Below are 18,038 nucleotides of genomic sequence, written 5' to 3' on the forward strand. Positions count from 1 at the left end.
TCAGCTTGTTGTGCTCCTTTCAGTTTATTTCCGTTAGTTTAAGCTTTTTCTGCTATTTCAGAAACTATTTAACTGTTTTATGCTAATTCTAGCCTTTTCAGCTAATTCCACATTTTTTTGCACTCATTTGTATTTTTTTCAGCCTAATTCAACAAAAATGGTCTCTCTCTACTTCCTTCTGGTAATTTAAACTTTTTTCTGCTTTTTATCTACTTTTCAGCTGATTTTTGATTATTTCAGCTTTTTTCAGATAACTAACTTTTTTGTTTTCATTTCTGCTTCTTTCAGCATAATTGGGGAAATATGCTCTTTCTGATTTCTTCTGCTAATTTAAGCTTGTTCTACCTTTTCAGTTAGCTTTTTTCATTTTTCGCTAATTGCAGCTGTTTCATGATAAACTATATTTTTATGATAATTTCTGCTACTTTCAGCCTTATTAACTTTTATGCTAATTTCAGCTAGTTATGCACCTTTCAGCTTATTTCTGCTAGTTTCAGCCTTTTTTTTTCTTTTTTTTTTTTCTATTGCAGTTGCTATTTAGCTGTTATATGCTCATTTTAGTTTTTTCAGCTAATTCCACCTTTTTTCTTACTCATTTCAGCTCTTTCTTCCTCTTCTGGTAGTTTAAACTTCTTTTTGTCTTTTTAGCTATTTTTCAACATTTTTTTGTTGTTGTTGTTGTTGCTCATTTTTAGCTTTTTTTAGTTAATTTCCTAATTCCATCCATCCATCCATTATCTTTTACCCGCTTATTCCATTTTGCGTCATGGGGGTCGCCGGTGCCCATGTCCAGCAATCACTGTGTGAAGGGCGGGGTACACCCTGGACGGGTCTCCAGTCCATCACAGGGACACATAGAGACAAACAACCATTCACTCTCTCACTCATACCTAGGGACAATTTAGAGTTATCAATCAGCCTAACATGCATGTTTTTGGTCTGTGGGAGGAAATTGGAGTACCCATAGAAAACCCACACATGCACAGAGAGAACATACAAACTCAACCCAGAAAGGCCCCCAGACCAGGATTTGAACCAGGGACCTGCTCGCTGAGAGGCAGCAGCTCTACCAGTTGCACCACTGTGCTGCCCTAATTTCCTAATTGTTGTGCTAATTTCAGTTTATTTAAACCCAATTTAAAAAATACGTATTATTTCTGACTTTTGCTGCTAATATAGGCTTGTTTTTCCATTTCAGCTAGAATTCACCTCTTTTTTTAGCTAATTTCAGCTGTTTTTCAGCAAGTTCTTCTGCAATAAGCATTCACACTGCATTTTTGCAGGAAATGCAATTTCTCTAGTTTACATTTACATCTAGTAACCGTCATCTCTTTGAACTGACTGGTACTTAAATAAAGAGGTTTCTACTACTAGACTACGACTAGCTTTATATTATGTCAAATATACACGAGACACAGATTAACCTGTAAAATAAAATGGATCAGATTTCTTAAGTCAGACATTTGTTGGTTTCGGTTACGTGCTGCTGGCACCAAGCAGTTTGTAACATTTTCAATGTATGAACCAAGTCCAACAGGTTCTGTGTGTAAGAATAGAAAGTGTGCTGTTAGATACTCTGTGAGTCATCAAGCTCTTTATATTCCGGCAGCCGCCTGCTGTGTCTCAGAGAGCTCTACCAGTTTGTGTTGGGAGCAAGTCGATGCCGAGACTGGATTTATTTTAAAATAATGCTCTCTTTTTACCTTTTATACCCAGTTGCCTGTAATCTGAAGTGGTCTGAGTGTCTATATGTAGAGCAGTGGCCTTCCATTAAAATTCAGCAAAGTCTGGTTTAAGAGATTTTTTTTTTTTTCAAGCAGACGTCCATTATATAAAGGTTTAAATTCTGTTTTAGTGACATCCATGCTAGATTTTGGTCTCTGCATTGTTCGTGAAGGCCCGTGCGTTTCTGTGGGCTGACGGCTTCTTTCTGCAGAAAGAAACGAATGAAAACCCTGAGCCAGATGTGAAACATCAGCCCCACCTAGGCATGCTAGAACAGCTGCACTGCCTATTATCTATACATCTCATTGTTCATTTTTCGGTGAGTCCAGATCCAGACATTAGGCTTATGGAAAACCGAATGCAGAGATTATGCATTTATTTTTACGTTTGTTAGCATTTAAGAGGGCAAAACTGTTAATAATCCTCCACCAGGTGATGTAATCATCCTGCTGAATATTAGATCGCATGCGTTTATGTAAATTCCTGGAAGTGTGAGTGAATGAACGGCTTTACGAGTGGATGAGGAGAGGAAATGATCGGAAGCATCGTAGAATGAAACGATTGATTTCTCAGTGGAGGTTACTATGGATCTGTGACAGCTGGGCTTGGATCTACTTCAGCTCTAATTCACGTTTGTTTTCACGAAGAGACAACTTTTGAAACTAAGAGACTTATATATTTTTGGATGCTTTTATAGTCATGAGCAATTTGACAAATCAAGGTCATGGATGTTCAATATATTTGTTAAACCATAAGTTTACATTCTCTTCACAAATATTCATAGCTTTTAAAATGGAGTAAAGTATTGATATTTTCAGTATGCAGGCTTCTATTGTTTTGTTCATACCTGCCGTCACAGTCGTCCCATTTCACTGCAGACATTTATGAAGCCATGACAGGAAATGCCGAAGTAAATTAATGATGGTTTGATTCCTCCGGGGCGAGGTCTTTATGTCCTGCTCATTATGGATATTATTTGTTGGGACAGAGAGAAGGAACTCAGCCATTACTAGAGAAATAGCATTTCCTGCAAAAATGCAGTGTGAATGATAATTGCAGAAGAACTTGCTGAAAAACAGCCGAAATGAGCTTAAAAAAAACATGCTGAAATGTTGCTGAAATGGAAAACAAGCCTAAATTATCAGAAGAAAGCAGAAAAAACACTTGTTTGCTGAATTATGTTTAAATAACCAGAAACTAGCACAAAAATTAAGAAATTGGTTTAAAAAAAAAAGACTGATGTCAGCAATAGCTGAAATGTTGCTGAAAAGGCAAGAAGTTTAAACTCCCAGAAGGAAGCAAAAAGAGCTGAAATGAGCTAAAAAAAAAAAAGTGGAATTGGTTGAAAAACCAAAATTAGCATAAAAACTGCTAAATGTTAGCTGAAATAGCAGAAAATGCTTAAACTAGCAGAAAAAACTGAAAGGAGCATAACAAGCTGAAATTAGCAAAAATTTCCATGAAAAACTTGAATTGATCTGAAAACAGGTGAAATTAGCGAAACATGATAAAATGGTAGCTGAAACAGTAGAACAAGCTTAAATTAGCAGAAGAAAGCTGAACACATTCGTACAACTATGCTGAAAAAAGCAGAAATGAGCACAATAAATTGGAAACGTTCTGAAAAAAGTTGAAATTAGCAAAAACTGCTGAAAAGTAGCTAAAAAGGAAGAAGGAAACAAATTACCAGGAGGACTTGGAGAGAGCACTTTTTTTGCAGAATTAAGCTCGAAAAAAGTTGAATGAGTGGAGAAAAAAATTGGAATTAGCTGAAAAAGCTAAAATTAGCATAACACCTAAATAGTAGCTGAAATATCCAAAACTAGCAGAAAAATGCTGAAAGCGCATAACAATCTGAAATTATCATAAGGAAGAGGCTAAAAGTAGCAGAAATTACCATGAAAAACTTGAATTGATCTGAAAACAGCTGAAATTGGCTTAAAATTTTCTAAAATGGTAGCTGAAAAGGTTAATCAAGCTTAATTAAGCAGAAGAAAGAAGAATGCTGATAAAAGCAGAAATGAGCACAAAAAGTGGAAATTATCTGAAAAAAAAAAACTGAAACAAGCAACAGATTACAAAAAAAAAAAAGCTGAAAAGTAGCTAAAAAGCTGGAAGAAGCTTAAATTACCAGAAGGAAGTAAAGAGAGAACATTTCTACTGAATTAGGCTGAAAAAAGTTTAAATGTGTGCAACAAATGTGGAATTAGCTGAAAAAGCTAAGATTAGTATAAAACAGATAAATAGTAGCTGATATAGTGGAAAATGCTGAAACTTGCAGAAATTAGTTGAAAAAAAGCACAAAAATGTTGTTGTTAGTAGAAAGAATCTGAAAGGAGCAAAAAACAACAAATTGAAATGAAATGCTTAATAATAATTTAACACAATTAATGCACTAATTCATGCATTTTGCTTTTTTGTTCAAGTCAGAACCTCGCTTCAAGAGGTTTGGGAACATTTTATTAACAAAGGTTTTTACATTTTCCTTCACTTCTGGAATAATCTATGTGATATAGCATAAACTAATAAACGTTTTGAACGATTGTCAGAACATGAACTTCTAGAAGGATGTTGGGTTTCAATTTCTCTGATCACAGATTTAGAAAAGTTTGCATTAGTTGCTAAATAACTGTTTGTAGTGTCTTTGCAAATGGGAATGGTACCAGTTCAGATGTGAGGCCTGTCTAGATAAAACATCATGCATTTTTCATTTGCATTAAAAGTAAAACCTTACTTGGGAAAGAGCCTGCTGTTTTTGTTCCTCGTTACGACATTCACCTTGCTTTACCTGTTAAGCCTCTCATCCTGCGATGGGGCACCTCATCACATGTTGCGTGTGATGTAGGCGAACAGCTACATTTGCCTTTCTCAGCTTCTGCCACATTATTTATCATCATTTTTTCTTTATTCTCTACCCTTGTTTTGCCTCGGCCACTTCCTCTCATCCTGCTTGTGCTACCCAGCGGTATCATATCCTCCCAGTTACAAGAAGACCCCACCTCCTGTGCCCCCAAGAGCCACCACCAAGCCTCTTATCTCTGTGACAGCCCAGAGCAGCACAGAGTCCACCCAGGATGCTTACCATGAGGGCAGGCATTCGCGGGGGGGCCTGTGGACCACGGATAGCCTCGGACGGCCCATCTACAGCTCCATGGACAGTCTGGACAGCACCAAGGCTGTCACCATGGCCATGGAGTCAGCTGCAGGCAAGAGGCACGTGTCTCTAGGCAGTCACACCTCGGTCCAGACGTGTGACAAAGCAGTGCTGGTGTCCAAGGCTGAGGAGTACCTCAAAACCCCCCGTTCCTCTATCGGCATACAGGTAACGATGCTCTTAAGGATAAAGTAACAAATAGTCCCACGCTACTTTACGGTTGTTCACTTATCGCGGGGGGCGAGGCCCCTAAATGCATACACATACAAATACAGATTTGAGTTCATATGTAAGAGCAGTTCAGAAAACAAAGCCAAACGCACAACTCAAAGATTAATTGTCATAATTCTTATTTCTGGGTTTACACGCTCAAACGCTAAAAGGAAGGTCAAACTAAATTTGTAAATGTCATTTGTACAGAAGAGGATCGGGACCATGGTAAAAAGTGAATAAATAAATAAGTCTCAGAAATCTAGTAAAGAAATACATTTTTACCACCATAGTCCTGATCCTTTTCCTGACATTTGTGTCCTTTTTTGGCATTGACATGATTATTAAGATGTACAGTAAACTGTAAAAGCCTCAACATCACTCATTTTTTTTTAATTTAGCGGTTGTTTCAGACCTTGACATTTTTTTGTTTTCTTAACAAATGATTATGAGCAGTAATTTTTCAGCCTTTCTGAAGGTCCTCTATGGAGTGCTGTTTGTAAAGTTACACATTCAAAAATTAACAGCAACATTTTGGATTATTTAGCCTTTCATAAGAAAAAAATAGGTTTTTATTCAAAGTCATATTTCACTATGTCATTCATAATTTATAAACGTCATACTTCTAAACTAAATATTTTATTCACAAGCTAAATATTTAGTTTACAAACTAAATACTTAACTTGCAAGTTAAATATTTAGTTAGCAAGCTAAATATTTAGCTCCACACTAAATATTTAGTTTACAAACTAAATGTTTATGTCCAAGATAAATGTTTAATTTACAAACTAAATAACGTGCAACTTAAATATTTAGTTAGTGTACTAAATATTTAAGTGTAAATTAAATATTTAATTGTAAATTAAATATTTAATTTACAATTAAATATTTAATTTACAAGCTAAATATTTAGTTTACAAACTAAATACTTAACTTGCAAGTTAAATATTTAGTTAGCAGGCTAAATATTTAGCTCCACACTAAATATTTAATTTACAAACTAAATATTTAACTTGCAACTTAAATATTTAGTTAGTGTACTAAATATTTAGGTGTAAATTAAATATTTAATTTCCAAACTAAATATTTATTGTCCTAGCTAAATATTTAATTTCCAAACTAAACATTTAATTTCTAAGCTAAACATTTAATTCCTAAACTAAATATTTAACTTTCAAGTTAAATATTTATTTTGTAAATTACACATTTAGCTTGGACATAAACATTTAGTTTGTAAATTAAATATTTAGTTAGTAACTATGACATTTATAAATGTAAGAATAACTTGGTGAAAATATGACCGAAAAAGAAACTTTTTTTCTTATGAAAGGCAAAATAAACCAAAATATTGCTGTTAATTTCTGACTGGTAACTTTACAAACGGCACCCCATAGTCCCCATAGTCTCCCCCCCCCCCCCCCCCCGTTTTAGGTTTTTTTCTTGGGTCAGATTTGAGCAAAAACATGATCAGTTTCAGAAACTTCTAATGGCAGTAGAAACATTATGAATGAAATCATTTCTTTGTACGTGTACATTTAGATATAAAATGGTGATAGTTTGTGTTCTGTTGGTATTTTTCAGGTGGAAACTGTCACAGACTCAGAGGCAGAAAGTAAAGGCCTTCCTCAGTTTCATTCCATAGGAATCCAAGTGGAGGATAAAAAACGGTACGTGGTGCCTATGAAGGTACGCCAGTAGATGTACTTTTTGTATCAAGTTGGAGGATTTTTATTCCCTTTCTGTCTGTTAGGCATGGGAGGTTCAAGCGCTCCAACAGTGTGACCACTGCAGTGCAAGCAGACATGGAGCTGGAGGGCTTTCCCTCCATGGAGGACAAAAGTTTGCAGTTCGGTGGCGCCTTCGGTCGCCACTCTGAGCCCAGCACGCCAACGCAGTATGGCGCCATCCGGACGGTACGCACACAGGGCCTGTTCAGTTACAGGGAGGACTATCGGCCTTCGAGTGGGCCTCCTAGCCCACAGCCTGAATCCTGGCTGGTTGAACCCAGCCTGGAGAGCACCGACACTGGCCGAGCGTCCCCCATCCGGAGGGACGGCAGCTGGTTCATACAGCTTCTTCACAACGAAACGAAGCGGCTGGAGGGGTGGTGCAAAGAGATGGAGCGAGAGGCGGAGGAGCATGACCTGTCAGAGGACAGTGAGTATCCCGAGGGATCTCCACACGTACACGCCACTGGTCTCACTTCGTTCTTGGGACTTGCTTCGAAATGATTGTGATGTTGACTAATTTTCAGTAATTAATCCAGATTATACGTGTGCGCTTCAGTCCTAGGAAAGATCCGGAGTGCAATTGGAAGTGCTCAGCTATTAATGTCTCAAAAGTTCCAGCAGTTTTACTGGCTGTGTCAACAGAATCAGGTGAGTAACAAACAGCATTTCTGCCTGAACACCATCAAACGGATAATCTTATTATATTTGATGGAGCCCGACCAATATGGAAATTTTGGCTTTCGCTGATACTGATATTAGGAGGGGAAGGTGAATGCCAATAACTGATATAATGGCTGAAAATTTTAGAGCTTTGTCCATCGCCAAGAATTTAAGAAAACAGCAAGAGGAGTGGGGCTTGTTTATTTAACGCAGCTGTTAGCATCCATGAAGCTAAGCTAATCAGATCCACGCTAGTCCTCCAGTAAGTTTACAAGTGGCGTACTGGTCATAAAAACAGTCTTCCTAACATGCATGCACATTTTTTATCCTCCACTATTCACCATAAAGTTATCAAGTGTGTTACAAAAATATACTTTGTAAATTAAACAAAGAGACGCTCTTTCCTGTTCATTGTTTAAACAGTCCCGTGTGGTGAAGGTCTGATTAATATTGACCGAAGCGGCGTTTGTTTTTCTTTTCTTTGCAGAGAAGTAAAAGATTTCAGACGAACAATGCTTTTCATTGTGGACAACAAAGATAACGTTACTAACACTGATATATTTTACTTCTACGTTAGATTTATTGTTCTGGATAAAGTTTTACCAGGCAATAGCCTATGCTAGGTTATCGAAACGTTAACTTGCTAACTTGAGTGGCGCATAGCTAATGACAAGCAGGTTGGAGGATTGAAGATAATTTATTATTGTTTATTTATTTTATAGATCAGTTAAAATACACTTACCATGCTCTGTTAAGCAAAATACGCTACACAGTATGGCTCCCTGCTTCGTCTGTGCTGAACGTGAAAGTGAAACTTAAAGAGAACGGCAATGATTTTAAAGTAGTCTTCATGCGCCCTCTGCTGGATACATTGCACAATCACGGCTGGTTCCATCATTTTAGGGGTGAAAATTAGAAGTGTTTCTATCAACGCATAATGGGACAATTATCACCGATACGATAGGTCCCCAAACATCTATATCGACCTAAATCATTGGCCCTTCCAATATATCGGTCAGGCTCGAATATTTGAAGGTATATTCTGTCAAAATGTTGTAGTATTTTATCAGCTGTGACATCAGACACAGGGCATGAAAGGAGAAAGAGGCAGACAAAACATGTTTATATCAAAGATGCTGAGGCTGTGAATGCATCTGTCTGCCTGAATTGAGAGCAGGGGTGTCATTGGGGGAGGGGGGGGGGGACCGTTTTATCCTTTTATATCTTAAGCTTATTTTTTGTAGTGACAGTGCTTTTCTTAATAAGTTATATCAACTGTAAAAAAATAATAATAATAAAACAATAAAACTAATAAAAACATAAATTAGATCTATGTATATCAGAAGGTAGTTCCCTAACTCCCTCACTGCTGTAGTTGTAAAATAACATATTTGAACGTAACAAATCTCCTGAATTTTTTTTTTTGTGTCTTTTACTTTTGGTTTCTCCACATCACAACCCCAATAAAACATTCCTGGAGGTGCCACTCGTCGAGTGAATGAACCTTTAGACTGACTGGTGCTTACGCAGCCTCAGCACCATCATCAGCACTTTGTTGCCAACTCAAGAGACTTTGTCATTACATATTGACCCCTCTAGTGACTTTTTTAAGCAGCTAGTGACAAATCTAGTGACTTTTTTGGGGTGTTAGTGGAGACTGATGTGATCTCTTGTATCGTTCTTCAACTAAGAAACAAGCAGTGGGTACTGCCGGGGGGCGCTGTCCCAGCTGCAGTCAGAGCAAGAGACATTCAACCTCCGCCGCCTTCACACGTAAACAGGAACTGATTTGCACATGCTCAAAGCTGCTGATGTAAAAAAATAATAATAATAATCTGTAATTGTAAAACTTTTTGTCTAAAATAAATCACTGCAGTAAAAAAAAAAAAAAAAAAACTTTCTCTTTTGAGTCACTTTTGCCAATCCCAAGCTCAGATACTCACTTTGTGTCTCTCCCATAACTTTATATTCCTCTCTGACCAATTATACAAATTAGGTGATGATGTCATTTAGTGACTTTAAGAACAGCCGGCAGTTATCTTCCTTATTGAGGAGTTGGCAACACTGCATCTGAATATATTCACGGTCTGTCTCTGCACAACACCCTCATATTTGGTAATAACACGAACGTTGAGAAAACTGTCACAAACTACCGTAACTAATGACCAGCCCTCATTTGGTTTACCATCATCATCCTAGCCTGGACGAAGGCGTTTGCCTCTTTCTCCACACGCTGTGCTCTATGACTGACAGCCTGAGCATGCTTTGAATTTGAACAGTTCCAATTCCTCATTTTGATTCCGGTTCATCGATTCTCGATTCTTTTGAGAGGCAGGGTTCCAAAAAAGTTTGCATGGTTTAAATGAGCTAGCTACACAGCGTTCTTTCTGGATAAAATAGCTTGAAATTCTCTTTGAATTTTAATTCTATGAACTTTTTACTTTTTATTAACTTTACTATGAATTTCTCACAGGGTTATTTTCAACCAATGTATAAATGTTAAACTTGTGAATTTGTCATTTGTCTATGAAAAACACGAGCTAACGTTAGCATGGTGTTTGCATTTGAGTTGACCCACGGCTTTAGGTCGAGTGTAACTTGTTAGCTGCCTTCATGTTGGTATAAGACGTATTTTATTGTTTTACTTACCTGATTCTGGCTGCAGTGGGTTGATAAGCTGTGGGTCGGAGTGGGAGGAAGGACGGCGCAGCACGTCAAAGACAGGGCACTCTGTTACTTCACCATGAACCCGGAGGTGTTGGTCGTGCACCCTCCTTTGCACGACAGGTTTATGTGCAAATGTTGCGCTGAGCCGACTGGTCTTATCTTTTATTAAAGTTAAGCCACACTTTCGATCACGGCGCACACTGTCCGTGGATGTGCACTTCCTGTGGATTCTTCTTCGTTAGTGTTGGCGGTTTCTCCCTGTCGACGGACCAAGTATCGAAAGTACGAATCGAAAATTTGAACAATTCCGGGACAATCTGAATGTTAGCCCTGGTTCCAATCGATTATTGAGACTGCTGCCCAACCCTAATGACTGATAGATATTAATTTGACAGGCTATCACCATAAACATGACCAGACTATCTTAGATCACCAGCCATAAACGTGTGGATGGCCTTCTCCTTCTCTGGGCTTTGAGCGCTCGGCCTGACGCTGCACTTCCAAAAATAACGCACAGAGATCGATGGCGGAGCAGCCGCTCTGTGGGTATCGACCCCGCTGTTGACGGAAGGGGAATTCCAATAGGAAGCAGCACCTGCGTTGAGGCCGTCCATTAATGCGTCGAGGCAGCAGCTTGAATGGGAGACTCAGAGTTTGAGCAATGGACTGCCACACCGTCTCGCCCTCACGTCACGTCTACAGGAAACTCACTGCGTCAGTTCTCACACTATTCACAGAGTCGGCAGGTTTTACTATAAGGTTGTGCTACACGTGGGACGCTTCAGGGATAAAGACGAGGAGACTCTGGAAGAGAGAGGCTCAGACTTAATCACACCCCTCAGGTGGGAGGCTAATTAAAAGCAGCGATATGAAATGGAATGCAGAACCTCATGGATGAAGACTGCTCCCCTACTTGTGTTTTGTTGTTTTGTATGTTTCTCGATTGTGTTGCTTTCTTCTGAATGATCTCGGGTGCGTTCTCCGCTTCTCTCCCTACAGATAATGGGATGATGAATTAAGTTGAACATTGGTTCTGACAAGCCAGAGATTGCTCTGAGCATTCAAGTTCGTCTGAAAGGAAGGAGTTGGTTTCACCTGCTGGCTGGAGGACGAACTGCACCTTGTGTCCAAACGTTGACAGGCGGCTTCTTGGTTTACGTTCACTCTTTTATGGGTTGTGTGATGTTCCAGGAACAAATTTTAGAGATAATGGGTTGAGGACAAGTCTCAGTTTTGAAGTTTAACTGAAAATCTGTCAAATTGACTGAGTTATAGCTGTTTTTGTGTTGGCTAGTGTGGATTAACCGTGGAGACCTTATTAAATTGAATCAATTCCAATCATTTGTAGTTGTAAATCTAATTATTGTCTTCTGAGAGTTTTAATAAAATCCATCCCGTGGTTCATGAGATATTTTTCTAACAAACCTGTTTGACTCCTAAAGTTAATGCCAAGGTTTTAAGCAAAAAATGTGAAGCAATGTATGATTTGTGGAAAATCCACAGCTTTTACCACATGAAACTTAAGCTCAGTATCTGTACAACTTGCTAAATTTTATGGGTTTTTGTGTTTGCAAAGGCCATTTTGAATTGGGTCCACTCCAGAAGTTAATCAGGTGTAGGTGATCATCTAATGGAAACTTTGGCCGTTTCATTGAAATTCATCCAGTGGTTCTTGAGATATTTTGCTAACAGATGGACACGATTGACTCAATAGTTGATGTCAAAGGTACTGACAACCATTGAAGCCATCTTGAATGACACTAAGTTTAAAAGTTAATTAGTTTTGAACTTTCATCCACTCAGAGTTTCATTTTTACTGGTTTACTTGATTTTCATTGGAGTAGTGGTGCAGAGGTTAGAGAAAGTGGGCTTCTTATCAGATGGTCGCCGATTCGACTCCCATTACCGACTACATCAAAACATAGGTGGGAAATGTGAAGCACTCCCACCTGCCTCCACCCTCATTTTCCCCACTCTGGGCCCTTGAGCAAGGCCCTTAACCCCCACCCTCTGCGCCACACAGAAGGCGTGGTAGCTCGGTGGTTGTGTCAGGAAGGGCATCCAGCAGCAAAACAACTGCTAAGTCTTTGTGCAAGAAAGTTCGCTGTGGCGACCCTGGAAGAAGGGAGCAGCCGAAATAAATAAATAAATAAATAAATAAATAAATAAATAAAAGCAATTTCTGCTGGACACTAATTCTAAGGAGTTCACATGTAATGATGGGGCTGCACTGCCACCTGGTGGCTAAATGTAGAAGTGGCTGTAAGCAGCAAAACTATCAAAAGTTATTCACACTTTTAAAAGTGAAATGTTTTGATGAAAACAGGAAATAGTTTAAGTTTTCACAATTTCAGGAGTTTTATTAGCTTTATACGTTTACCTCGACGGAGCTCGTTCACAAACTGGCTCCGGTGAAGTTTGTTTAGCCACAAACATTAGCCGTTTGTGAATTTCTGTGTTCTCCAGGACCCCAGCGCCATGCCCAGACCCACATCTCAGGACCTGGCTGGATTCTGGGACCTTCTGCAGCTTACCATCGATGACGTCACTGCCAAGTTTGACGAGCTGCAGCAGATCAAGAGCAACCAGTGGCAGCTGTCGGAGAGCCCCGAGAAGAAGGTATAATTAGCCTCCAAACACTTAATATTCAGTCGTAATGAGCTCCAGATGAACTCGCTCAGCTTTTGGAGGAAACTGCTCTGATAATATGAGCGTTCCTTTTTCGGTTCTGGACCAGCAGGAGGTTAGAGTCCAAACAAGAAGACGGCATCTGTTTAGCTGCAAAAGCTGGAAGCAGTTCTTTTGTTTTTTAAAGCTGCTTTTCCCGTACGAACATGAGCTCACTGAGTTCACTTATAGTGAAATAATCTCTTATGCATGGAGCCCTGGACAGAGAAGTAACATTAGAGATGTTTTATTCCAATTATCTTTTAGGGAATGCATGATTTTTTTTTTCCCACTTATGCTAAATATGGAGCATATGGAGTGTTTTATCAAACACTTATGCACAGTATTTAAACACTGTATGTTAATTTAACTTTTAATTTCATCATGTTGCACAAGATATTTAAAGTCACCGTTTCACCTTCGCTTCAGTGTTTTGGAAAGCTAAACTAACACGAGGACAGAGACTTTTTTCTTGCGTTGACATCAGTTTACCTCCAAAATAAATATCAATGCAGCTGAACTGGAATTGGGCGTAAACGAGGAATCTTGTCGAAGAGGAAATAGCTGCGTCTGAGTTTGAGCCCAACAAAGACAAAAACATGACACGAAGAACTGAAAGGCAGGAGGATAAAAATCAAAACTCAAACTTTAATTTAATTAAAGGGGAATTCATCTTAAAGCAGCATGACATGAACAACAGGCTTACGAAGACTTCAACACATGGATCTGACACAGAACTAATGAAAACCATGTCATCAATGAATGACGACACGTGTGGCGATTACCGATGGAATACAGGTGGTATGTAAAGAGGTGGAATAGGGACCATCGGTCATGTAGCAATGATAAAAGAGTAAGAACATAACCAAATATACAAAATACCAAAACCAAATGAAGAAAGAATTAAACTGTAAAAATGAGCATAAACTGGGATACAGATATAAATGTAACAAATACCGTATTTTTCAGACTGTAAGGCGCATTAAGTGAAACTAAACCATTTTGACAGATTTTTGAGTGCCGTGTACCACATAAAATCAGTTCAAGGTCAGTAAGCACAACCAGAATTAATACATAAGGCTCACAGTTGATTTGTGACAAAATTAAAAGATTTTAAGTGCGTCCGATAGTCCGAAAAAAAATATTCACATTTTATTTTTCAATGAGAACCTGATTTAAAAATATTAAACGGACATAAAATAATTCAAGTTTGATATATTAAAACACATTATTACATGTTATTGAGAGTGTAGCCATCTCGTCTGATCATATTCTTTATTTAGATAAATAAAAACAAACGGAGATCTTAAAAACCATCCTTAAAACAGCGTGTACTGAAACGGATTAGCACCGCTGTCGTAAGGAGCACATTTAGACGTAACTGCCTGTTTTAAAGTTGACGAAATTCTTCTGCACTTTTAGATAATTATCTCCACGCACCAATTTTATCTGCGAGCGCTCGTTTACTTCCTGCAGTTAGCGGACACATCGTGAGCTTCATGGAGCTGAACTCTGCAGTGACACAGATGCTGCACGCCGGGCCTCTCTGCTTCAGTTCAACACCAGACAGAAAAACTCCACCTCCCCATGATCGTTGCTCTGGATTACTGTCCTTATGTCTTATGTTAACATTCCAAGCAGAACTATAAATAAATTAGGAGAAATTGCATTTCCTGTTAAAATGCAGTGTGAATGCTTATTGCTGAAGAACTTGCTGAAAAACAGCTGAAATTGGCTAAAAACATGTTGAAACTTGGCTGAAATGAAAGAACAAGCCCAAGTTAGCAGAAGAAAGCAGACATTCAAAAAACAAAACTAAGCCAAAAAAAAAAAAAAATTGTAGAAATGCTTCGTTTTTCATCCGAAAGACTTCTTCAGTCTTTCATTGAGCATGCATCAGGATATTTTCTGAATTAGGTTTAAATAAGTAGAAATTAGCACAAAAATTAGGAAAAAACATCTGAAAAGTAGCTGAAAAGGCTAAAAGAAGCTTAAACTACCAGAAGCAAGTGGAAGGAGCAAATGAGCTAAAATGTGTGGAATTAGCTGAAAATGCTAAATTTAGCATAAAAAACAGCAAAATAGTAGCTGAAACTAGCAGAAAAACCTTGAAAGGAGCATAACAATCTGAAAGTAGCAGAAATTACCATGAAAAACTTGAATTTATCTAAAAATGCTAAAAGAAAAGCTAGCTGAAAAAGTAGAACAAGCTTAAATTAGCAGAAGAAAGCAGAAAGAACATGTTTGCTGAAAGAAGCAGAAATTAGCACAAAAAATGGAAATTATCTGAAAAAAGCAGAAAGAAGTTTATATTACCAAAAGGAAGTGGAGAGAGCCCATTTTTGCTGAATTAGGCTGAAAAAAGTTGAAATGAGTGCAAAAATGTGGAATTAGCCAAAAAGTTAAAGTTGGCATAAAACGACTAAATAGTAGCTGAAATAGCAGAAAAAGCTGAAATGTGCATAAATAAACTGAAAGGAGCATAACAGAGTGAAATTAGCAGAAAGAAGTTAGAAGAAGCACTAAAATATTGTAGTTGGCAGAAAAAAGCTTCAGGGAGCAAAAAAAAAACTGAAAGTAGCTGAAAAAATGACTAAATTTACACAAGGAAGCTGAACCAGAACAAAATGTGAAAGGAGCAGTAAAAGGGTGTAAACAGATCTAAAGATGTAAAATGAACTCAATTCATTTCATATGAGAAAATGTTGCTGAAAAAGTTAAATATTTCAAAAAGCTAAAGTTGCACCAATATTAAAAGTCATAGCACCCTTCTCCTGAACGAGCTGAATGTTTTGATATGATTTGTTGAAATAGCCCAAAAATTGTGGAATGAGAAAGATGCTGAAAAATGGATCCCAACAGAGTGAATGCTTCATGAACATTCACACAATAAATATATAAATTTTAAAAACTTAAAATGCATTTTCAGTCAAAAAATTCCATCTTTTTTTTTTTAGGTATTCATTGAATGTTCTTTGTGTTCCAAGGAGCAGAAGTGGCCCCCACCTCTGTCTAAAAGGCCATCCAGGGGGCGTGGGGGCATAATGCGGGAGCGCTCTCTGGACCTTCAGGACCGCCAGCGACAGGAAGCCCGCAGACGCCTCATGGCTGCCAAACGAGCAGCGTCTTTCAGACAGAACTCAGCCACGGAGCGGGCGGATAGCATCGAAATCTACATCCCTGAAGCCCAAACACGGCTTTGAGGTTCACAGAATCGCCCTTAGCTCCTCTCGTCGTCCACCGCCATCCAACACCAGCTCACGGCGCCGCATCCAGCCACGGTTCTGTTCACAAAACCCACTGCTTGTCCACGACTCTCTGACCTGCCTGTTCTGAAGCTACACTGAGCAAAGAAATTCAATTCATGCATGGCCCGAACTAAAGGGAGTGTTTAAAACACAAACTATTTTCTTTTGGTTTCTTATTTTCTGCCTAAAAGTGGCCCAACTCCAACTGAATTGGTAAAAACAGAAACTGTTTTGCTGCTAATATGACCATTTGCTTAGTGTAGCTTTAAAACCAGTTGTGGATTTTCGCCACTGGCTGAAAACAGTCAACATTTTCCAATAGATGCATTGATTTAATTCAATCAAATCTGAGACTTTTTCCCCTGTGGTCTGTTGAACTGATGCCATGGTCCATCTGTGTATAAGAACAATAACACACTTATCACACGAAGCCAAACACAAAGTGCAACTTTTCTCCTGCCAGCAACAACGGTCATGGCTGAAGCACCTGGAGACATGACAGTCTTTAAGGTGCTAAAATGTTTTTTGCAAATTTCAGACTGAATACAGTAGTCCCTCGTTTATCGCTGGGGTTACGTTCCAGACACCCCCGCAATAAGTGAAAATCCGCCAAGTAGGAATGCTATATTTATTTTAGTATGAATTTATATTTTAAGGCTTTAGAAACCCTTGCAATGTTCTAAACCGATGTCATTTTAACAACAAACGTCTATGTATGCACAGTCGCTACGCACTGCAAACAAAACCACGCAAAGGTCCCGATCGAGTCCAAATCCGGATGAAAAAAGTTCCGGTGAGCGCCGGAGAAAACACCGGACCTCCAAGCAACGCCTCCCTGCTCGAGAGGCCTCGTGGACCGGCAAGCAGCGCTCAGATTGACCGATGATGCTGCAAGTCCGGTTCTGGTCCAGTTCCCGGTCGGTTCCGTACGGTTCTCTGCATCCACTGAACGCAGAAGTCACTACGAATAAGGATCGAACTTTTTCGGATCGGATCAAAACTTTCCCTCCATTTCGGCAGAAAGAAACGTTTAGAAGCACCGTTGGGAATTCTGGGAAATGTAGTCCTTTTGAGTGGTGATACAGTATAGGCTTATTGAGAGAAAACTAAAAAATGGTAGCACCTGTTCAAAGTATATATTTTTTTAAGTTAACGTTTTACTGTACCCTGTACTGTCCCAATCGCATGAGTAATACTCGAGTTGACAATCGTGTGACGTGTACAATCTTTAGTTGTTTTTCTCCTCGCATACAATCTTTTAAAATTTTCTCATGTACCATATTTTTTGCTGTATAAGTTGCACTTTTTGCATAAATTTGCACGTTCTGCTACTTATACACCAAAGCGACTAATATACATTTTTTCTCCATATTTATAACCCAATTTTTGGCTGAGATCTGATGATTTCATTCTGACATGAAAAATATTGAACACTAACATTTTCAGCCACTAGAGGGTCCTTGAGCAATATTGCAAGCCAAGTGTCTCAATAGGTAAATGTGGCTATTAATGAGACACTAGGCTTGCATTAGTAAACCACCTTCATCTCACTCTGTAACTCCTGGAGCAAACATCAAATCAGCTGCATTTTGCTGCGCCGACAAGGCGAAATGCAGCTGATTTGACCATTAAAGTGCATTTATTAAGGAAAAGTTCAACTGAGACACACTTTTACTATAATTTCAAGCAAACACATAATTGTTTTTAAATGTTAATCTTGTTAAATTCTTGTAAGGTCCTCTCGTTCACGCTCCTGCGGTCGCCATTTGGCAGCCAATCGAGTTCTGGCACAACGCCGGCCCACATTTTAGGTGGTCAGCAGTGATGCATAACAAATGTGACGCGTCAACGGTGATGCATAATAGATGCGACTTATACAGCGAAGCGATTTTTTTTTTCCCATTTTATTAGATGTATTTGAACTGATGCGACGTATACTGCGGTGCAACGTATACTGCGGTGCAACGTATACTGCGG

General features: G+C 38.7%; 1 protein-coding gene across 1 annotated transcript in view; it reads left to right on the plus strand.

The window, feature by feature from the left end:
* The window catches only part of LOC119418594 (disks large-associated protein 2), a 69,864-nt gene extending 53,744 nt beyond the window's left edge, over window positions 1–16,120 (plus strand). Inside the window, exons 5-11 of the mRNA XM_037685913.1 lie at window positions 4,689–5,047; window positions 6,671–6,756; window positions 6,840–7,246; window positions 7,376–7,467; window positions 12,613–12,765; window positions 12,887–12,889; window positions 15,801–16,120. Coding sequence (XP_037541841.1) covers window positions 4,689–5,047; window positions 6,671–6,756; window positions 6,840–7,246; window positions 7,376–7,467; window positions 12,613–12,765; window positions 12,887–12,889; window positions 15,801–16,016 — 1,316 coding nt within the window. The 3' untranslated portion in view covers window positions 16,017–16,120. The remainder of the gene's footprint in view (window positions 1–4,688; window positions 5,048–6,670; window positions 6,757–6,839; window positions 7,247–7,375; window positions 7,468–12,612; window positions 12,766–12,886; window positions 12,890–15,800) is intronic.
* Window positions 16,121–18,038: the final 1,918 nt, after the last annotated feature.

Source organism: Nematolebias whitei, chromosome 12 (assembly GCF_014905685.2).
Source record: "Nematolebias whitei isolate Nwh7 chromosome 12, NemWhi1, whole genome shotgun sequence".
In the NCBI taxonomy this organism is placed as follows: Eukaryota; Metazoa; Chordata; class Actinopteri; order Cyprinodontiformes; family Rivulidae; genus Nematolebias; species Nematolebias whitei.